At 37.9% G+C, this 24,057-nt stretch overlaps 1 protein-coding gene across 4 annotated transcripts in view; it reads right to left on the bottom strand.

Moving 5' to 3' along the window:
- The window catches only part of CEP128 (centrosomal protein 128), a 349,655-nt gene that overhangs the window by 19,144 nt on the left and 306,454 nt on the right, over positions 1-24,057 (bottom strand). For 3 of the 4 annotated variants that reach the window (XM_045823801.1, XM_045823799.1, XM_045823797.1), the window contains 3 exons: positions 13,644-13,736; positions 6,092-6,169; positions 2,839-2,952 (listed from right to left, as the gene is read on the bottom strand). In XM_045823801.1, the coding sequence (XP_045679757.1) occupies positions 2,839-2,952; positions 6,092-6,169; positions 13,644-13,736 (285 nt within the window). The remainder of the gene's footprint in view (positions 1-2,838; positions 2,953-6,091; positions 6,170-13,643; positions 13,737-24,057) is intronic. The other variant, XM_045823798.1, reaches the window with a different exon arrangement.

A 24,057-nucleotide genomic window follows, 5' to 3' on the forward strand; every position in this document is an offset into this window, starting at 1 on the left:
TTGCTGACTCCTGCTCTAATCCATAAGGATTAAGACAAATTGATAACTATTCCCTCCCAGAAGACAATACTTTCTGCATCTTTACACATACCACATGCCCATCTCTAACAGGTGGCGCAGTGCTTTGCAATTTGGTAGTTGCACAATACATGTTCGTTGATTTAAACTAAACCCTTCTGTAACTGATTTCCTAGAACCACTTTTCAGTTGAAGCAATAAAGTCAGCCCTTGCAACGTGCCTTTTCTTTGAACTCTGTCCTTGCAAAACATGTGGGAAGTTAATAGCTGCTGAAATAGTGTCTTATAAAAGCGGGGCATGTTCTCTCTTGATAGAAAGAGTCCCAGTGCCTCTCATTTGAAGCATTTTCTGCAGGATGTCAGTGATTAACCAGAAGTAGCTCTCCTGATTATCCAGAAGCCCAGAAATGATTAACAACGTTCTCTCTGCCCATTTGAGCTCATGCTTCCTTTGAAGCTGCCTCTCCTCTCAGTCTTTTTAAATAAATTATTTTCATAAAAAGCATCTAAGTGAATGATCATTGGTATCTACGATGGGCAAAAATGTCCTCCCACATTTCCTTCTCTAATGACTACAAAAAATGTGGTATTTGCGTAAGTTTTGTTAGATTGCTGTACTATTTCAGGCCAGACATGTGTTCCATATGGTGAAAGTCTACATATTCATCACTGAAAAAGAATCAATGTTTTACAATGTTTAAGTAGTACTAATGTGGAACAATGTCATCATATTAATGTGGCCCTTTTTTATACTTGCACCACCTATCTGCAAAACATATTTCTCATTTTGCTAAGTGTTGGCCTCACTTACGAACCAGGCCTGATTTCCTCTTTAGCTGCAAATTTAATTTAAAAGAGAACTCCAATGAGATTACTTGCTGAACATGTTAAACATTCATATGCTGTTATTCAAATTGCACTGATTCATATCAATTTGGGTGCAGCTAGATAGCACTGATTTCACCGGATAGCAAGAAATAATTTTTAAATGCAAATAAAACACTTTAAAAAAGAAATAACTTTTAAAATGTTATATTTGCATCTCAACTTTTGTTGAATTAAGAAGAATGTATTGTATTTATAAATTTGTGGAGACAACTGACTTTTACATATTAAAAACACAGTTCTATACTTGGTGACTGCTAGAAAAATTGAGATGTATAAAAGTCCAAATTTATATAATAATAACCTGCTAGTTAAGGGCATAGATTACTGAAGCTAGTAATCAGGTTTTAACTGATTCAGCCATTGGATTGCTTTAAAACCTTGCTTTCTTCAATGGTAAAATGGTAAAAGACAAAAAAAAAAAAGATGCCAACCTAACAGGGTGGCAACGAAGATTAAATGAAATAATGCATATAAAGCATGCGACACCTACGAGAAGAGTAATTTCATGTGATTGGCCCAATAATGAGTAGTTATCATTAGCTATTGATGTCTACACCTTGTATTTCTGTTTATGGTCAGCAGCACATTGTAAATAAATGGTGGAGAGATGCTTGAGGATATGGGAGCCTAATGGGAATCCTGGAAAATGATTTAGCAAACTTAAAATTTGCTGTAAAAAATAACAAGGTCCCCACTATAGTCCATAATGCCAATCCATAAAAACACAAAAGTAAAACGGTAGAAAGTCATAGGATTCCCTCTTCACAATAAGGGCATCAGTAATACGGCATAACAGTGTTAAGTCTTGGGGGGACTGAGTAACGGAGTGCTCATTTTAAGCACACTAGGGAGGAATATAGAAAGGAGCACTGTTTTTGTGTCTACTGTGTATTCTATCATATTACATTCAGAGGAGACAGAAGCTTCTTAGAAGTAATTACTTTTGGCTATAATAAGTAAACATATACAGTGTAATGAGTATTCATACATACTTAAGTCTGTAAGAATATACAAAAGGCCAAAGAGCCTTTAGCTTTTTTTCCCCCTAAATTGACTTGAAGCGTACATTCAAATGTAGATGGATTCCCTCCAGGTCAGTGTTCTCAATGGGGGTCAGTGTCGCCCTGCCACAGGGGCCATGTGGCAGGGTCTGGAGACAGTTTTTGATGCTGCAGCTTGGGGTGGGGGATGTCATTGGCATCTAGTGAGTGCCCTCTGGGGCTGCTGCTACATATCCTGCAATGCATGGGACAGCCTCTGCAACAGAGTTCTCTGACTCAAATGTTAATCATGCCAAGGACGAGAAACCCTGCTCTTGCTAATCACTGTTGAGAGTCAAATGGTTCTAAAATCACCCACAGCCCAGGCGGGTCTTGAGGAGAACCTAGGGAATGGTGGACTTTTTGTCAACATGGTCAAATCTTTCCAGTCCTATATGCTGGTTCCGCCCTAATGAACCAGCAGCTTGAGTAGAAGTATGGAGTCCGTATCCTCAGGAAAAGACTGGCAAATGACTGTAAATGCCAAGATCGTAGTTTACAAAGTACTACACCTACTTTACTTACCAGGGACTTCAGCATTGAGAGCAGCTGCACTTCTGCACGAATGACAGCAACCATCCACACTTAGCCTTTAACCAACCAGGAGGCTAAGGGTTTCTGGGTCTGGGATTTCTTAAGCAACATAAATTCCCACGGACAAATGACATATCAGGCAACAATAGCATAAAAGTAAAGATTAGTTCCCATGTAAAAATTGAAAGCACTGTCTTTCGGTTCTCTACTCCCACAAAATGGAAAATCTATTTTATGCATCAAATAGAATCTTTTCCTTTACAGGTACTCTTGCACGAAACCTGAAAGAGCTGCTGAAAGGTCGCAGCCATAAACATGAATAGTGCCCAAAGGCTGAAGTGTATGTAATGGACCTTACTTTGGAGCTTCTGATTCTGTACTTGGGGTCATCTCGGTGCTGCTGAAGAGACTCTCTGTGACCTCTGTATTTGGAGTATCTCCCACCAATTCTCTCGGATAAACTGTGGGAATCCTGGAAAAACAACAAAGTGTCTGAGCTGCTAGATGAAAGAAAGCTCAGTACATGAAGTTAGAATGAGAAAGTATTGGTATGTACAAAATAAATAATTACAGAAGTTTAGAGAGATACTTAGGGGAATCATTTGTCCCTAAAAGGATAAAAAGGAAATGGTCACTTTGGATGATACCATGAAAATAAAACGGGCCCACATTGGTTATTTGCACTCTTTTTACAACTAGTCCCTTGATAATCTGAAATGATCGACACCCTTTAGTTAAGCGGAAAACATTTCAAGTAAATTGTCTGAAGATGGTCATTAATGACATCATGCCACCTTTGGGTGTGTGTACTGTCCTCGTACTTGGCATAAAAAAGGTTACCTTTAAAACTAGAGCCCTTTTTCTTCACTAATTCTTAAACAACATTTTACTCTTTAAATATCATAGCACATAGGCTTTTTTTAAATTTTAGGATATCTCATCTGACCTTAAAAGCATAAAATATTCTGGTAATGAAGAATTTTAAAAGCAAAAATTCCCAGGGCTGGTGGGCCTCCCTCCCTCCCTTCCTTCCTTCCTTTCCTTCATTTTGGGACAACAGGATAAAACACAGCAGTCACTACAGCCATTTATTTAGACATTAACATTATGAATTAGAGAGAAATTAGAAAATTAGAGTGAGGGCAACTGATTTTCACGTGTAAGAAAAATCATCCATGGCATTTAGTTCCCCAAATAGTACCAAACTAGAAATATTAAAATTCCAAAGTTCTCATTTTTTTCTGTAAGAAAAGCTATGATGCCTGGGAAGCAAAGAATGAGCTGTCCAAGGCTAGGCAATTTGTGGTGGACATTGAAACGTGGGATTGTAGAGCTGAACCACTTCTTTTGAAATGGGCTTAAAAAAATGAGAGAGTATGACACATTTAAAGAACAATCAAGTCAAGACTATAGAAACAGGATGTGGTTCGTATTCACACTCAGAGTCATAGACTACAGTGTTATATGAGATAACTGCTAGTGACTCCGGCATGAAGTAGGAGCATACAGATCAAGTTACTCAAGCTCCTCATCTTATGGATGAAGAATATCCACTGAGATGTAAGTGATTTTGTCTGGCACGCGAGCGCAGATTAGAACCTACTTCTTTGGACTCTTGTTCACAGCACGCTGATGTTTAGAAAGTTTTAGAAGTTTGAAAATTATAATCTACAACAATCTACATCTAATGATCTGAAGGTCTTATGTGTCTTTATTTAAGGCTACATCTAGTTCTAATTAAATTTATTAAACAAGCTCTTTTTAACCACATAGATGGCTTTACAATACATATAGACTGGGCTTCAAGCTAGAGGCAACAGGGCAAAGTGGAAGGGCTTTGCTGTTAATACCAAGAATTACATCCCAGTTCCAACTAATTTACACAGTCCAAGCTTCAGTGCCCTCAGGTGTAAGATGGGGGACAGGGAGACCCTCAAAAAATGTAATGTGACGTTGCGTACTCAGTGCCTGCCATGTAGCAGTGCATAATACTTGCTAACAAATTCCTTTCCATTTTACAGTGAAAGGTTTCAATTTTTATCAGCAATATTGGAAAGTACAATTATGAACTTTGAAAAATATTCCTCCCCAAAATTTCACTATATAGGCATCTTCAGATGTTAGTATATGTATATATAATCTAGACTTGTGTATATTCACTAGCCTATATGATAAAAATAATTAAAAAACCTTTTGGTAATAGTAGAAAACAGAACTTTTAAATTGTACTTATGAATATTCTGTTCTACGTGGACCGCTGGGGAAAAAGTGAACTGTCACTAAAGATTAAACTTTATATTTTTATGCTGGCGTAACACAGGCATCTGTCACAGGCATCAGTGACACATGCCACCTGTTTCCAGTGCCCTCTCTTGTCTGCCCTTCCTTCATGTAGATGACTTGTGGTCGCTGCAAAGAAAAAGGTAGAAAGGATATGGGTGTAACACATTGCCTGCTGTCCACATCGGGTAATAAGGGTGGGTCAAAACCACATCTTCTCGGACGCTGGTTTCATAAAACTTGGGTAGGGTCTTAGACTGCAAATATATAATCAAATCATGAAAAAGAACCAAAACTTTAAGCACTTGCTTTTGTCGTCTTTGTGACAGTCTAGATTTCTGGATGTGTCATCTCAACCCTTGATGCCACCCAAAAGTGTTTAGTGAATGAAATACCAAAACACGCTTTGTGAAAGGTGGGACAGTACGGATGTGGGGAGGCTCATCACACCAGTGCCTGCAATAAAACAATAGGGCACAATCGAACTGTATTTCCTATTCATATATCCTCAAATAATATACTACATTTAAACAGAATATAACATGAGTTATATTTTAAAGACAGTGTGAAACAAGAGGTTAAAAGCTTTTCAAGTGAATTTTCACCATTGTTAACTTCAGCCATACAGGGTGAAGAAATGAGAAATCACTAACATTGTCCACTGTGCATGCATCCCTAAGCGGGTATGTGAGGATGCTCTTGGCCTGGACCTGGTCTGACAGAACTGGGTGGCAGGGTTGTTTGCTTTGCATCTTTTTCTCTCTGTGAGGAGCTTTGAAATATTATACAAGGTAAAGCCACACATATATTAATTGGATTTTTAATGAAATGCTTTGTGGTTTGAGTTCTATCAATCATTGGCATGGGATATAAAATCTAACACTCTGAGTGGATTTCAATTTACACATCAGTATAGAGATAGCCTGTGCACTGTCATCTCTCTAAAGCAAACAATACTCTGGAAATTTGTAATTAAAGGAAGATAATTCAGAAATTGAAATTGTTTATCAAATAAGTTTATCGATACATTGTACAACCTCTTTTAATTCTTAGGTATTTCTAAACCATAGTTAAAGCTTTAGAAGGCCAAATGACCTCCTAGCAGTAGAATAAAAGCCTCTATTTTCCTATATCGTGCTAACATGTAAGTTCCATTATTTTCCATCCTGACATCACAGATGTCAATAAACTCTGACAACATGGAATGTTAGAAGTCCCCAATGTTTTTTGGTCTTCCCTTCTCCCCTACAATTTTCTTTGCACATCAGGAAGATGCCAAGTGTTCTCACTAAGATGAAGATACTGAAAGAGACAAGCCAACTCTTTCTCACTCGGAAGCCTTTGAAGTCTTCTAGCAGGCTCAGTTTCTCGGGCACTGACTCCAGATGGTCCAAGGCCACTCGGGTGCTCTGGGAAAGAACACATTAGGCAACCAAACGTTATAAACAGTTTATCAATACTCTCGGAGCCCAGCTACTAAAATTCAGTTGTACCACTGGTATGAGCAGTTCAAGTGGTAGACTTACAGAATCAGATAAGAACACATACAATAGTACTTCTAGGATAAATATAACTTTTTAAATCAGAAGAATGCTTTCCCTTTACAAAGCATATGAGACTCATTTGCAAGACAGACTCAGAAATAAAAACTCTTCCAGGACAAGTGCTATCAACTGATATTCTATGAAACTTTCTCATACAGCATTTCATATTAATATTCATTTGCAAAACTGCTTCAATGAATATCAAGAATAAGCCGCAAGGTAATACCAAGAAATAGGTGAATTTGCAGTTATTTATCTGTGAAGCATATCAGAGATCCTCACATGTTGCCATTATAATAAAGAAAAAAGTTCTCAACGATTATTTTAGTTAAAAAGGAAAAGAGAACAGTTTTCTAGACTTGGGAGAAATATCTGAAATTAAATATTTACAACAAGAATACTAGATACTGTTAATTATATGAATCAATTGCTCACACAGTCTTTTGATTAGCTGGTCGCTGATTTACACCTACCAGTATAAACACTATGAGGAAATGATCTTCTAAACATTATTTCAAAGCCAATGTGAACTAGGAGTTTAAATGTTAGAATAATCCTGAGACTGGAGACTGCACCACATGTACGGAACAGGCAGGCAACAGGTATTAGCTTTTAAACTTGAAGTGAGTCATAACTATTCGATGAAATAGATGACCAACCCCATGGCTGGTACGTGAGAAGGAAGGGAAGAGTCTCACGAGAACCTGGACACAACTTGGCACATTGTTGTAGAGAGTTAGTGACCACACAATGTTCCACGTGCTCTCCCACATCCCCCAGGCGAAGTTACGAACACTACACTTTGACTGCAAATGACACGGGTCACTTCTGGGATGAGACAGCTAAGTGTGCCAGGCTCTTCCATCCTACTCTCTACCATAAGGACTGTGGAGGCTCATGCTCTAGATGGCATGGCTGCAAGACAGAGGAGGATCACTGATTGTATTGGACTTCATATGAAGGAGACGACCTCTATTGCATTAAGCCATGAGGTTTCAGGGACAGTTTAACACCAATCCACAGCATAGCATTAATCATTGCAAATAATGCCTGAGATTTACGTAATTAAATGTGGACCCATCAGATGGTCGGCCACTGGCTTTTTTTCTGGGGGAGTAGGGTGGAGGCTCCAAATTAGGAGTATATGAAAGTTTTTTCCCCCCTTAGGGGAAGTTCAGTTTTTCTGGAACTAGAGGAGGTTAGGAACTGGTGTCCTCATCATTTGGTATAACCACTTTCACTTAATCTTCCTATTTTAAATCCTTTTTTCACTCCAGTGCTGTTCTCTGTCTTCATGTCCAATCCAGAGTTGCTCCAGAGAATATTCCTATGTCTCCGCAGGGTTTGTGTGGGGACCAGGGTGGAGGCAGAGCTGAGGGTGTAACTCCTCCTGGCAGATACTTTCAGTGTACTCATTTCCACCCTCTCCTTCTGCAGTAATTAGTACGTCCCGTTCAAAAGCCTCTGTGAAATTCTGCATGAGTGAGACTAGCTCTCCATTGCTGTCCCATGGGCAGGCACCTGGTTTTCACTTTCTCTGTTCTGAGTCATTTGACCATTTTTCTTTTAATGTTCTTCAACTTTAAGTTATGTATGTCTTCTAGTTGTCAACTTATAAATCAGTGTTTCTATTTCTCCATATTCTTATTTTTCTAATGTTAATCTTTGAGAGAAGAGCAGCAACACCCTTAGCTCACCATTTTGAAGTTGGAAGTCATATGTGCTTTGTATTCAAGTTCACAGAGTCTTCCTTTCCAAGTTCCATGTAAAGGATTCAGTATTTTGCTCCTTCTGGTTAACATTTATAGCAGTGAGTTTCAACCTTTTGCCTATCATGGCACACATAAACTAATTACTAAAATTCTGCAGCATGCTAAAAATATATATTTTTTGCCAATCTGACAAAAATAATTTTGATTCATTCATACTGGACGGCTATTGTTGTGTTGACTGTTGTCATATTTTTTTATTTGACAATCCACGGGAAAAGAGGCCAGTGCCCCTTACTAAATAGCAAGGAACTGCATGCTTTAACAATTCTTGCAGGGCCCAGTGTACTTCTTGCAGCACACTGGCTGATTCATATGCTTGTTACACTTTTTTACCCACAAGTGCTCACTTGCACCGCTGGCACTGTAAATGGCTTCATTTAATTTCTTCATGTGTAGGACACATTCATCAAAATGGCATGTTTCTCGATACAGGTGCAACACAGAGTTGAAGAGAGCAAGTAGTTCATATGTGCTATATGCATTTAAATAGCAAAGTTATAAATTTCCTCAAGAATTATATTGGCCCTTAAACAATACAATACAAATGAATGCCATGGTGATTTTCAAGCAAAATGTTATGCTTTGAATAAAGTTTTCATAAAAAATGATTCCAACAGACTTGTAGTTTTAAAACCATATTTCCCTTTTTTATCCTATAATTTTTCACATTTAGAAGTGACCCTCTGAATCTGGGTTAAATATGTTAAACCCACTTTGTTATTTACATAAGCAATAATCTCTTTCCCTAGTGTAAAATCTAACATGTTATGTATACAGTTTTGCTTAAAATTTTCAATCGCCCAAGTGCTGCATGAGACATTTTTTTCTTACATGTTTCACATACTAGTTTATTTTGACTATTTGATTATGCATTTGGATGCATATTCAAATGGCTCCCTTTTTTGAGTGAATCATAAAAAATGTGTTGGCTCCTTCTTTTTAAATGCAGTTATTTTTCTACTCCTCACTCCCACTCTCATATCTATATACTTTCGTATCTATATACTCATCTCTATACACTTTACACTCTTCACTAATATCTTTTTATACTTTCTTATTATCCAATTTTAGTTGTGGCTTATTTTAATTTATGTGTTATTTCTAAATATCTTCCTCACCATCACAAATGCTCTCTGGTACACATACCTTTCTCTTCATCCTTATATTCTCACCAGTCAATTAACATCAAATGTACATCTAGATAACATAGAAAGACTCATAAAGCACAGTTAGTGCAGTTCCTATTCTTTTAAGTTAACAGGAGGAAGAATATACATATGCAAAAGACGTAAGAATTACACAAAGAAAAAAGCCAACTGCATTTACTCTAAGGAAATTACACGTACAGATGCTAAGACTTCTAAGCCATCTGCAACAATAAGAGGCAAACTAGTGAGGGCAGTGGAGTCTGGGCCTTCAAGCATCTTAGGTCTCATAATTTCATGATGAAGAGGTATGTTGGGGCACATTTATTTTCCGACTGTCCATCCCTCTCTGTATGCATATAAGGGTGCTTACAACCACCACTTGGGCATAGAGATTTAAGAGTGTCAATAGTATACCCAAACTTTTCTTTTTTTAAAATGTGAGATTGGCTCTTGTCACATTACATGTCATTGCAAGCTGACTTTTTTTGACTGAAGTTTTATTTTTTATTTAATCTTTATTGTCTTTTTCCATTGCCATTTGATCCCCTTACATTCCCTTTTCCCCAGTAATCACCGTACTGCAGTCTCTGTCCACAAGTGCTTTTCCCTTTCTGCTCACTCTCCCTGCCCCCGCAAGCTCTCATCCTGCTCTCCACCTGAGTCTGTCCCCGTTTTTCCTTGTTAGTTTGTTCACTGGATTCCACATATGAATGGAATCATATGGTATTTGTCTTTCTCTGATGGGACATTTACACAGAATACTACTTGGCCATAATAAGGAAGAAGATTTTACCCTTTGTGACAGTAAGGAAGGACCTGGAGAGCATGATGCTAAGGGAAGCGATCTGACTTTTCCTCAAGAGCTAACAAGTGCTTTTCCTCAAGCACTAGAGAGGCAACAACCAGTACCAGATGCGTAATCTAAAAAAGGAACATGCTAAAATTTAGAGATGCCATAAGAACAAAATACCTCACCTAGAGTCAGGGAAACTGTTTATATTTTAAATTGATTAACTTATAGACAAATCCCCACTGTTAGAATTAAGGGAACAATTTCTCAAGTTTATTTAATGATGACACCAGCAAGTGAAAGGTGCTTAACCTGTCTTTAATATTCTTAAATCAATTTTCTAGAAGAACTAGGGGGTCAAAAACTGTTTCTCTTTCGAAAATGTTACAAGATCTTAAATTTCATGTGAAGTCTGAAAACAAAGAAAAATCCACAAAATTAAGGCTTATTTCATAAAGGACTGATGGTGTGTATAATCCTCGGTTTGTCTCAGAGGCTTAAAGAGCTGACCTCCCACTGGTCTAGGAGAGGTGGCAAAGCAAATGAGCAATTGTTCCTAACACTGTTAAGCAGCATAATGAAAACTAAGCCATAAAAATGTCATTCAATTTTGAAAAATTTCTTCATCCTCACTTTGCCCTATGATGTAGATACTATTGTTATCCCCATTATACAGATGAAGCAACTGAATAACCTCCTCACAGTCTTCTGTTAGCAAAAGGCTGATGCAAATCCAAGTTCTCTGTTATAATGTGGCAATTTTCTTATAATTTTTTGCAGTAAATCACCAGATGAAAAGGAGAGCAATCAGAAGGTGTAACAGTGAGTACGTTATGTAATTCCTAATTCCTCTCTAGGTATTAACTCTTAGCAGCTACAGTTTTGGAGATATGTCCTTGATAGACTTATTTCTGGGAGAGAAGTTCTTTGAACCCAGGAAGAATTTCAATTTGCCAGTGTTAAAGAATCTGTCCTCCAGACTATGCATTCAGGCATATACGCACACAAGGGGTTAGGATACTCTTTATGTTGGTGAGAGGAAGCATGAGATCGGAGTTGTATGATATTAACATCTTCTATTTTGGTGACATTGAGCACTAGCATAGCACACTATCTGGCCACAAGAGGGGCTTCAATAAATTTTGGTTGAATAAAGCCAAAGGCAGAGGTACCATGTTCTAATTAGCCCTCTGACTCTTGGCCTCTTTATTAAAAACCCAAAAGCAAAATTTGCTGTTGCATTTATTTTCTCTAGCATAAGGGCCAGACCAAGTGATAGAAACAACAGTGACATTCAGAAATCCAGTCTATTAGGCCCTGTGGCTCTTGCACCTACACGTGTGTTTAGATGTCTGTTGAAAAGGCAAAGAATGAGCTAGAAAGTTTACTATCCCCAAATCTTCAGCGCACACCAAACTGTGTAGATCTGAGCACTTTGTACTGAGTCCACAGAACATTTTTCTTCAGTCATCCCCTTGTTTCAGAAGACCAGAGATACTGAGTGGGATAGCATGATAATGTAAGTAGTAGCACTTAGGAATAAGGATGGGGTTTCACTGCAGTTCTTAGATTCTTGTTTCCTGTAGAGAAAGCTTAAGAAACAAATTTAACCATAGGAATATTTTAATAAATACACTTCTTTTTATAAAAATGCATGTGCTTATTTTCTTATTAACATACAACAATTGCAATTTTCTTAGAGTGCTATTGGAATCACATGTTTTGAGGCTCAGGCGATAAATAAAGAAGATGCTGTCTATAATTTTATTTTATTTTAAAGTAAGTGTGTGCATTTTTGGCACTACACAGATATTAAATAAACAAGGTTATGGAGCAGCTTATTTGGGTTCAAAAATGCAATTCTATTTCATTTGGAAAGGGCTCCACTGCAAACCTTTGACAAATGGCTGAAAGATGGTAAAAGGACCTGAGTAAACAAGTTTCAAGGAGAGGAAGGGTGAGATCATAAAAAGGACAGACTGTCTGACTTTTCGCTTGTGGTGGCTGCATCCAGCACAGCTGTACTGGCTTCCCGGGGCCTTCTTTCCATCCAGACTGTGGAAGGCGCTCGCTGGAGCCGAGCTGCACAGTAGCAGAGCACAGGACGGCAGGGCCCTCGTTGATGCACGTCCTTCAGAGCACCCCTGTGCTCGGAGGTGTGTGGATTTCCTGGAGTGTGAGGAAAACCTCCAATTTCTACACTGTGCACACTGAGAGAGGCCTAAAGATCAGACACCCTCTTAGAGGTGTTTGCATGTGTCTTGGGGTAAGAGGTGCGTGAGGTTCATTCAATAAAAACACCAGTTAATGTGGCAATGACATCAGTGACTATATTTGAGCTAATATCCCAAAGAATTTTTGTCAACAAATTCTATTTGACTTCATACAACACTGTTCTAATCAAAAGTGGCAGGTCTCCTTTAAAAAGTAAAAATGTATACAATTGGACAATAATTAGTAATCTTTACTGGAAAAGTTGGATGAAAAAGGCTTTCTAGGTATTTTCTCTTATTTATAATAATTTTTTTAAATGATGAACTACATGAATCCACAGAACCTGCCATTCCAGATTATTGCTTTCTTACTTTTATATATAAACAAATTATAAGTTCCAGTCAACCCATGACCTTATTGTTAGTTTAATTTTGGGATTTTTAAAAAATGAATGAGTTGAAGGAGAAAGGAATAGAGAGGGAATAAGGAAACATATCTCTTCCCCATGAGATTGTTCCTGCCTCTCTGACATAAAGGAAAAACCACACACAAGAAAAACAAGGACTAGCTGAGTGATCTCTGTATGCTGAACAATGAATTAGACCCTTGCAACGGGTGTGCAAAGAGGAGGGTCTTGAGATCCATAAACTAATTCCGTAAAATAACTCACAGAAATTTCTCAAAACTGAAAATAAAATATACTTACAAAGAAAATTAAAGATATTTGTCCCCAAAATGTGATTGCCTGTTCATAATGGGCAAATAGTACAAGCAAAGGTTTCCTGGAAGAGACTGAGTTTAGCAATTTCTGTGAAAGCGGGAGGTAAAGAAACTGCTTTTGGATTTACTGGTCCCAGATGTGCGTGTCACGCTGTCCGAGGAACAGTGGCGAGGTGGAAGGCGTGCTGAACTGGAAATCAGCACACCTGCTTGTGGGTAGGCATGGTTCCAGTAATGTCACTTTCTTGTACTTTGTGCTTTGGGGTATACCACTTTTCCCTGCCCTCCCAAGCCTCAGCCTCGTTCATTCATTCAACCATTCACTCACAAAATGAGGATAAATCGTGATGGTCTTCATTATTTCGCACCCACAGGATAGCTGTCATTATCAAGTGAGCCCATGGATGGGAGAGTGCACTGAAAATTGGCAAGTACTCTCCAAATAGCAGGTATTTAAAAACAAATGCTGATTCTGCGAGGGGCTATCAACTCTAGTAACTCTGAAATTATAGAAGGGGAGGTCAGTGATAATTTAAAATAAGAGCTAATAAAAATTAGTCAACAGAGTATAAAGTGTGAACAAGGCAAACTTAATTAGCACTGTACCCAATATTTAGAAATATATCTGTTGCTCTACAGACTCATCCAAAACATAAAAATAAGAGTAATAGCATATAAATCACTTTTGTACATACTGTACCCTCAGCGGAGAATGCTCCCTCCAGTCTCCTTATCTGGTTAAAACTCCCTTCCCCAACATTACGAGCATTTTCAAGCATACAGCAAATCTGAAAAAAATTGATAGAGATCACCCATACACCTACCACCTAGATTCTGCTATCGATATTTTCTTATATTTGCTCTATCACACATGAATCCATCTATCTATCCCTACTTCTATTCATTAATCAACTTATTTTTTGTTTTTTTTTAAAGATTTTATTTATTTATTTTTAGACAGAGGGGAAGGGAAGGAGAAAGAGAGGGAGAGAAACATCAATGTGTGGTTGCCTCTTGTGTACCCCCTACTGGGAACATGGCCCACAAACCAGACATGTGCTCTGACCGGAAATCGAACTGGCAACCCTTTGGTTTGCAGGTCAACACTCAATCCATTGAGCCACACCAGCCAAGGCTGACTCATTTTTTGCATACATTGGTACACTGTCCCCTAAAGACCTTAGCATGCATACCATTAACTCCATTTGAATATTTATTTTTAATGTAAAATTTACATCTAATGAAGTGTATAAATCTTAAGTGTTTGGTTAACTTTCATTGTCTTTCCAATCTCTCATCACTTCTTCAGTGAAGGCAAACGTCAAACAATGAGCCATGAGCCTTCTCTTTATAACTTATTAGAATGCTAATGTTACATTGGTTTGTGTGGTTGTTTGATTATTGTTTGTGCTGACACTGGGTGGTAAGCATCAGGAGGGTAGGAAGTGTCTGTCTTGCTGCTCACCAGTGTCCCCCAGCACCTTATTACAGTGCCTCCATAAAAGATGTATTGCTTCTTGAATGAACAAACAAGTCACTCAATGAAGGAAATGCTTTCATTCATTTATTCAATCGGCAAACATTTATTGAACGCCTACTCTATGTTCTACAACTGAGCTGAGAAAGAGCATAGCATGAGAACAGAGGTGCCTGGGGCAAGTTCCTAGAGAGCATTTTAGGCCACAGAAAAATTTTTGTACTTAATTCTAAATGAGACAGAAGGTCTTCTGACAGTGTTGAGCAGAAGAGTGACATGCTTGCATTTATAGCCAAAAGAACTCCTCAAATATTTCCTGCAGATTCCTAACCCCCCATCCCCAATCAAGAGAACAAAGGAAGTTTGGGAGTCCTGATAGAAAATGAGACAGGCACCTCACTCCCAGGCTGGGGGCCTGCTGAGTAGCAGAAGTTCCAAGACCTTCCTCAGAGGGGCCATCTGGGTGGAGCTCCGTGAGACAGTTATTGGGAGAACATACTGAATCCCAAGAAGGCCAATGGTGCCACAGCCAAAACTCTGGATTTACCCCAAATACTATCACAAAACATAATAAGAACATGTATAACATTAGATTATTTATATTAATTAGATAAGATTTTTATTTGTAATAGATAGGTATATCTGTTTGAGGACAGGCGGCAAGACATAGTGATTAAGATCAGTGGTTAGAAATCCAGAGATACAAAGTTATATCTCAGTTGTATGAACCCGGGAAACTCATTTAACCCGTGGGATTCAGTTTCCAAATGAGGAAAATAGGAAAGTAGGGTCTGAAGATGTCTAAGGGCCCTTCGGGCTCTAGATTTAGTCCACTGTAGCTTTAGCATCTTTCCAAAGTAGGATTGAATCTGATTTTTAAGCTTCAAAAGTTGGACAGACAATAGAAAATGTTTTTATAGAGAGGAAGTAAAATAAAGACAAAAACATGCATGGGATTCTAGGGGTTAATGTTTACCCCAGAACACTGGTGAGGTGGAGACATCTTCACTCTGCAAAGCTAACGGTTGCATGAGAAAAACAGGAGGAAAGACATTTTTTGTCTTCTCGGGTGCTTGCCCCATCAAATGACCAACTCCAGATATTCTCATTTTGTGTTTTTAGAACAGAAACTTCCAAAAGTAGACAAAGAACTTGCTTATTTTTTCACTTTATAATTGTCCTAACAAAACAAATATTAAGATTTTACAGTTTTTCCCTCTTCTAAATATGGCTTACTAAATAGATTTTGGTTCTATTACCATAAGTGTTATTCCATAATGTTGCTTCTCTCCTCAAGCTCTGTGCCATCGTGACTTTGCAAATGAAGGCCCATCTGTTAAAATATCCTCTGCACACTGCCATCAGCTCACTGATGCCCCTTCCGCAAGACCTGGCTTGGTCACTACCTCCTCTAACATGACAGTTAGAGGGATAGGCTCTGGAGGAGTTAAGCCTGAGTTGAAATCCTAATTTAGTCACCTACTGGCTATGTGTCCCTACAAAAATTCCTAGAGATCTCTGCAGTGGGAGTCAGTTTTCTCATCTATAAGGAGGAGTAATAATAATACCCATAGTGAAGAGCTATTGTGAAGATCAAATATATTAACATATGTAAAGTGTTAATATACACTTTACATGTATATTACCATGAAATATACTCACTCAGTGAGGGCAGGGCACTAGTCAGCAATGAACACTGGCAATGATCACAATGACAACACTAGTTGTTGTTCTGCAAACTTCTCCCCCAAGGTCTGGGTGAGTTGCCCATCCTCAGTGCTTCCTACCCACAAACATGTCTCTCATCACAGGCCTAACCATTTCCCCTCTGTAGGTTTACTTGCCCCTTTCAGTGGACAGCAAATTCCTTAGCGGTTGGACTATATTTTTTCGCATATTTCCACTGCTGAGTACTTGTATTACATAAAATAGATTTTAGTGTTATCAATAAAACCTTCTCCAAAGAACAATAAAGACACACTTAGAAGTTAGAAATGTGAAAAGAAGAATATAGCACAAGTTACTTTTGAAGGTAGAATTTGAAAAAATGACTTGGAGAGTCAGAGAAGGTTTCCAAATAGACTCAAAAATAAAAAAATAATAATTTTAAAAAACTGGAAGAAAAATGAGGGACAGTCAAACTGTGTCAAATGGTCTAGACAGTTAAAGAGAGGAAGATGAGAACAAAATCTTTGTGCAGATTTGATAAGATAAAGAGGAAACGTGTGATGTGAAGAGCAAGCTGCCTCCTGTGGATGAGATGATGGGGACACGGGAAACAGGGCCGACGCTGAAAGTGCTCATCATTTCCCAAACATCGCAAAGCCCTGCTCGCAAGGTGTCAGGACATGCTCCAGCAGGCAATCGCATTTGCCCCTTCCATAGCTAACAGGGAATGGGGGTCCTGATAAGGAACACGGATAAGGAATTATAACTGTTCTGGCTGAGGTAGGGTCCAGGCTAATTTACTTAAAAGCACCTTGGTGAGGTGAACATAATTAACCTTTTCTGTTCCCAAAATAAAGGGCTATTTTCTTTTTAAGAGATGCCCTGCATTCTCAAAGGGAATGACAGAACAAATTAATCATTTTCCATTACTCCACACACTGCACAGGGACGCTGAAAGAGCATGTGAACGGTTAATCCCTCCATATGGATGAATTTCTGGTGACAGGCAGATCGGATCTAAATAGAAATCAGGCAAAGTATTTTATTTTCATTGTCGTGGCTTTGAGATTTCATTCAAAAATAACTGAGATTAACTCTGCCCATGCTTTTAAACATGGCTTTCATAATTGATCCTTTTTTGAGCACTTAGAAACACTTTTTGGGGCTTTTTACAAAGAATTTTCCTGGCCGACTATCGCCAAAGGAGTGACTCTCCAGAATTCTTTAAAGCCATCGAAATTTCACCTGAACTATCTCTGAAGGTACCCCAACTGCCAGGCCATACTTAGCTCCCAGTACCAATAATTTGAAGTCACAGCAATATATCTTGGTAGATAGCTCACTAAAGTTGAACTCGAAGTATATAGGATATGTTCTGCTAAGGTATAACCTGAATGGCTAAAGAGAAGGGTAAGAGGGGACATGTGAATATATGAGGTCAGCTGTATAGATATTTAAAGTCAGTTTCTAAATGTGTAGCCACTGGCTGTGAAAGATGGACCATGAAAGCCAGTGGGCAAAATCCAGCTGACAGTATCATTCGGTGAGCAAATTCACCTGACATTTGCCACAACCAATTGTTTTCCTGAAACTTCAATTGCTAGAAAGGTTACTTTTTTCTTTTTTATAAATGAAAGCCACACATTCATTCAGCTGGACAACAATGAAGCTTTGTGCCCTGGTGGTTAGTACGAAAAGGAGTTAGTCTTGCCAAAGCAATCTGATATTTTGAACTTAGGTTCCCCGCCCCCACTCCCTGCCCCACTTCATTTTAACATCTCAACTGAAAGGAACAAGTTCTGTAGCCTTTACTAGACACATTAAGGAAAATAAGTAGTAAGTAGGCAAAACCATATGACTTCGGACATTTAAGATACATTATGAAAACTAGAAAACATGCAATACTCTGGAAATTGGGCAGGACTACACCACACTTATACAGAAACTGCATAGGATACTCAGTCTTTCCTTTATCCGACAAGCACTTACAAAGCACCTGCTATGTGCAAATCAAACTATAACATCACTACAACAGACTTCATTCTGCAAATGCTGACCAGATTTAGAGCAAGTATATTCTTTGGGTTCCTTAACGAAAATACTTAGGGCCACTGCAAGAGATACGTATATTGTAATTTTTCATTAACTGACTCTTTCCCCATTCATTTGGGAAATTTTAAGTATAGGAACTATGCCTTGCTGTGTTTGTACCTATGGTGTTAATACATAATAGCTGTTTAATAAATATTATATTCGGTACTACAACTGCTTCTCAGTCATCTAGTAACTTTATATATTCAGTGATATTTTAAAAACTTGCTAATGTGAAAAATCAGGTAACTTCCATTTGCTTGGGGGACAATCCCATATGCTGTCAAGTGAATCTGGGTGTGTAAGTTCTAAGACACACTCTAGATGAAATAATGAAGTTGCAACAAAAAGATTAAATTATGTGATGATTCCTGCTCCCCTCATTTTCTTGGGATAGTCTAGGACAAAACACCCATGAGAAGTACCAATTAGAAAGACTAATATCTAAGTATTTTATACTGTTTCCACCTCCACCACCAAACTTTAGCTGGAGGCCACAGGTGAGAGCTTTGATCTCTGTTATTCCTAAGAGGATGAAGACATAGGTGCTATCTCAAAGTCATGGTGAGCCCTACTTAAAGTATATATGTTCTCTCTCCCTCTTAAACCTAGAGGAAACTCAGTGGTTTAAAGAACTTTCTGGACATGCCAACAAGATGCCTAATGACAGTGAAAACTGGGTCTATGACATTTATAGTTCTGTCACTCGGAGTTAATTGTAACTTGCACACTGTGTGAACCAAAGGACTTCATGTGTAACAAACCAACAACAAACAACAGACAGAAAGGTGGGAATACAGATGGCAATTTGCTCCCAGATCCTGTAACACGATGATGTGCTTTTGTTTAATCCTTAATATATTAAAAAAAATTAGTGGTGTGGTCACCATTTATTATTCTGGGCCAATGGATGGAAGTTTTTTTAAAAACATATTTTAGTTGCTGATAAGTAATTTAGAGGAAAATAGAGAGTGAAAAACAACTTGATTAGAAATTTTACTGAGGATTTAAGTATATTATTACACATTCTCCCGGTTTTGAAGGTATGAATGCAATGGACTGCTGAATGACTGTCATCCACAGTCCCAGAAAACGCCCATCTTATTGTAGAAACACGGACTCCAGACTTCAAATCTATTTCTAATGTGTTCCAGCTTATTGTAACTTCTGGTCTGCTCTTCTTGGACTTGCATCTTCAAAACACAGTATTTCTAAACTGTGACAGCTCCTAATATTTTTAAGTTGACAAGGTCATCATCTTCTTTACTACATAATTGCAATTTTTTCATTTTTCAGATTTATAAGCATGATTGATTCAATGAAAATTTTCATTGCTGTAACATCTCTTCCTTCCCATCACATTTTTATACAATCTGATTTCAACATTTGCTCACTTAGAAGCCACATGAAGTTAATTTTGGTGCGCAAAGATAATAAAAGATGGAAGAATACTGTCAAACATTCTTTCAGCAAAATGGGTAAATTCAGGTTCTTGTGGCAAAACATTACATAATGAAGCCCTGCTTGTTGAATACCTAACTGGATGAGGGCACTCAATTTCTCTTTTGTCCTCAGAAATATATTGTTCATTTATTGATTCCTGAATTTGCAAAAATTCATATAGGATATTGTCATTTGAGAACACATGACTTTTTGCTTATATAATCAATATCACCATCACCATTATTATCTAGATATTACCACTGTCTGTCTCTTTATATTCATCCTTTGATTCATCTAATAACTATGAAATGTCTTTCTGTCAGTTTTCTTTGTCAAGAGAGCAAATGAGAAATTCTGAATTTTCAATCTAAGTTCAATAAATGTAATAATACTAATAAAAAATTTAAAAACTTGTTCTTGAATGACAATACAATGTTTTGTTGGAAGGTACTGCTCCGTGGCATTGCATGATGCTTTGTGATAGCTGCTCAAGGATGTTTATACAGAGAACAGAGTTGAAAATAGAGATAGTGACTCTGTCTGCGACAAAGCTTGGGTAGGATTTTCTGCAGCTCCCTTTATAAAATCAGGGGTTGCATAAGCTCAGGGCTCCTCACATGTGACACAAATTCACTGCGTGTGCAACACCCACCTGGACCCATCTCCATATTCTCCCTACAGGACCTGAGGAACAAAGGGGACCAATGAAAACATGCAGCTCATGGGGCCTGCTGTACTATGAACAATGAAGTCTTTATCATGTCTTCTCCAGCATCTGTGCAAGTGTGGTCAGCTAACTCGGTAACTTGCAGGTAGAGTAAAATCTCAGACTCCTCCAATGATTGGACAACACAATAAGAAACCTCAAATCTTATATAATAGTTCACTTATTGTAACATCCTTCTGCGTGATTCCATTATTCCTTCATTTTCATATAATTTATCTTTTTTTAGCATAGTTCAAAACAACTAATGGATAACAATAAAATAATTTCTAGGATGATAAAATAAGAAAATGTTACAAGAAAATAAGATCAACAAAATTCGTTATGTATCTTAGATTTATAACAAGGTTAATAGACCCACATGGATTTTGCAAGACAGAATGAGTTTTTTCCTATTTTTAGAAAGAAAAATTTTTCTTTGTTCTTTGGAAGATCTCTTTAAAAAAAATAAAAGTAGAAAAAAAAATCATTCTTTACCAAAAGAAATTAAAAAACCAAGACTGCGTTCACTTGACCCTGGTGGTTTACTGAAGATGAAACCACCCCGAAAAGCCTTTTATGGTCGCCTCCTCTCCATCCTTTCATGCCAAATTCCTCACCCCTGAGCCTTCCTAAACCTCCTCTGTGGGGTCTGATGTGAAGCCTGAGAGTTCACGAAGTATTTGTCCTACTTGACCTTGCAAGATGAACTGTGTCCAATTGTCCTTTGCATGGAGTAGTCGGTTGTCACACGTGGAAAGGAGAGAGGAGTAAAAGGTATAAGTATGATGGAATGAGGGGATTAACCCACAAGCATAAGAGGGGAAACTAGAAAGAAGAGATAAAGGAGGCAGGTGGTTTACATAATCTCAGTTAACCGTTCAAAGCAAACTGACTAGGTAGCCAATTTATCTAATATAGTACTGATTTACAAAATGACTTACTTGTTTTTCTAACTGTTCACACAGTGTCCAAAGATACCGTTTTTGTAGATTGGCCAATTTGTTAAAATCAGTGAATTAGTGATGTGGTGAATTCATAACTGGGCAAATTTGCTCTCAAAATTAGTTCTAACAAATTTAAGTTTTAGTAAGATGCTAAAATTAAGCACCCTAGATTTTTGAACGCTTAAGAAAATTAAAGAAAATGTTGAGAAAGAATCTCACAATTGTTGTTTCGGTAGATCAGAAAAAAATTGCTGGGGACAGAATACACCATGTTCTCAGCCGAAAAGGCAGGAACTTAATTTGGTGGAAATAAACAGCACTAAACTCAGTAGACACGAAGGCAGAGTAACAGCAGGCTCCAGGGGATGGGCATTCTCAAAGGGCACAATGAAGATGGCCAAGCTCAGTAATTCTCAACCATGATATCTCATTAGGACTATCTGAGAGGCTTTAAAAAGTACAGGGAGTTAGTCCAGGTCAACTGAATTTGGGGTGGGCGTGTGTCAAACTAAAATTATTAGGATTATTAAATATGAGCTATAAATTTAAATTTCTCAGAGCTCAAACTTGAAACACCTGAATTGAATTTTGGAGGTAAAATCTGCATAACATAGAATGCCAAGACACACAACTGGCAGGGCAAAACCGGGATGAAAATTCAAATGTCCTAAGTGATGAGCCAAAACTTCCGAGTCCATGTACTGCTCTTGAGACTGGTGATGGTAATGTACACATAGTGGGGGTAGTGTTTTTAAAAATGGGAAAAGGACTTTCCCGTCCACTTTCTCACTTAATCTTCACAGCAAACCTGTAAGATACACAAGAGAAGTAGTGGGCCTACTGCATCCCACAGAGGACATAAATTAGGCTCAGAGAGATTAAGCGAGTTGCCCATGTCAAAGTGCCAGGACTCACAACCAGGTCTTCTAACTCCCAGTCCACAAGTCCAGATATTCTCTTAAGAAATTTGGAGTTCACCAGCTTCTTCCTTACCCTCTCACTCAACTCCTACTTGTCTGGGAAGAAACACATTCTTCTTCAGGGAAAAACTAAAGTCTAATGAGCTCCTCGTTACTTTGAGGTACTACAGAGAACAAATTCTGAGAAATAAGGAATAAAAATAGATACAGAAAGTTCTCTAAAAATATGTAAGGGAGTACTTGATAGAATCCAAGTGCTTTAAGTCAGTGAGTCCGCAGTTACTGTGCCTGTCTGGTTAATGTGTGCAGACAATAAAACAAGCAAGTCGAGGATGTTCCAATGGGCTTTGCTGCAGCTGTAGGGAGACCCTAGCAGAGAAAATCATTGAAGAAATTCTAGAAAATCACTCATGGAACACCAGCTATCCAAATAATTAAGAAAAGAGCCTAAAGAGAATAATGGGAAGGGAAGGTCTATTTTGATGGTTTTGCCAATTAAACTCTTTGATGTTTAAATACAATGTAATTGGGGGCAATGATAGGTTGAAATTGTTTACTAATGTTAAATAATTAACATAAGACTACTTTGGATATTTATATTAATAGTGCTAATAGTGACAATTTATATTCTCTGTAGCCTTTCATCTCAGATCAAAGTTTATTAAAAGCCCTTAAACTTTTTAAACACCTGTGTAAGTAGAATTAGAGGTGGTATGCAGATGCATTAAAAAAAAAAAAAAGATGGACCGAGGCATTTGATATCACTGAGCAAGCTCAACTAGTAATGCAACCTCGGGGCATGCCAACTCTTTTCTTTAAAATGAAGAAAACCAGATCAAAGTGGCTTTATGAAACTCCATTTACCATGAAGTGGAGGGCACGTTCTGACAATTCTAAATAGGGCCCAAGAATGACAGTGTCCCATTTATGAGTCTACTTCTTGTCCTGCTCAAGGTAAATATGGAATCTGGTTATTAACTATCTTCCTTTCACTTTGTGGCATTCACTAGACATTGCAAAGTGTTCTTTGATTATGTCTTCATCACCCTCACCGGTCATGAGTGGAATATGTACAATGAAAAGAACACTGTGTCACTAATGAGAACACTTGAATTCCAGCCCAAGTTTTACTATATTTGGCAATTTACAAACTACTCTGGCCTCTAGACTTCTCACCTGTAGGGTGAGGGGTTTCACAAGATTCTCTAAAAATCCTTCCGATTGTGACAGTAACTAAAAAGTGAGACCCGTGGCAGCAGGGACCTACTCTGCTAGGTGCCCTAGGATGCTATTGAGACACATAGGGATTAAACAAGTATCTGTTGTATAATATCATATGACCAAATTGGTTGATAGCAACTATTGGCAAAGTGGAAATCTTGTGAAGATCAGAATAAGTCTTCCTACACTAGACAATGGCCAATTGGGGGCAGGACCTTTTAAATACTACCTAATCCAGTCTACTCATTAAAAAATAAGAAAATTAAAATGTAGAGTTTAAGCAACTTGCCCAGGGTCATGTGCCTGGCTATGGTATAGAACTGGCCAGAACCTAGCTTTTCTGACTCTCAGTCAGATATTATTTGTATCATACCACCATTTTTTAAACTAGGCATAAAATAATGTTCAACTGAAATTTATATGTAATTGATTGAAATTAGATGCACAATACGAAAACTCCCCAATCAGCTTTTTATTTAAAGGATACTTCAAAAACGTGTATAACATACAGTATTCACACCAACTGTATGTACAATGAGGGTATAATACTTATATTTTGTTTTATAGTTGTTAGGATCTTAAAAACCAACTTAATACACAATTACTCTGAGATTTCACCCAAATATTGTCTCTTAGAAC

The sequence above is a fragment of the Phyllostomus hastatus genome, unplaced genomic scaffold, assembly GCF_019186645.2.
Source record: "Phyllostomus hastatus isolate PE091 unplaced genomic scaffold, TTU_PhHast_1.1 phas_scaffold_501, whole genome shotgun sequence".
Classification (NCBI taxonomy): Eukaryota; Metazoa; Chordata; class Mammalia; order Chiroptera; family Phyllostomidae; genus Phyllostomus; species Phyllostomus hastatus.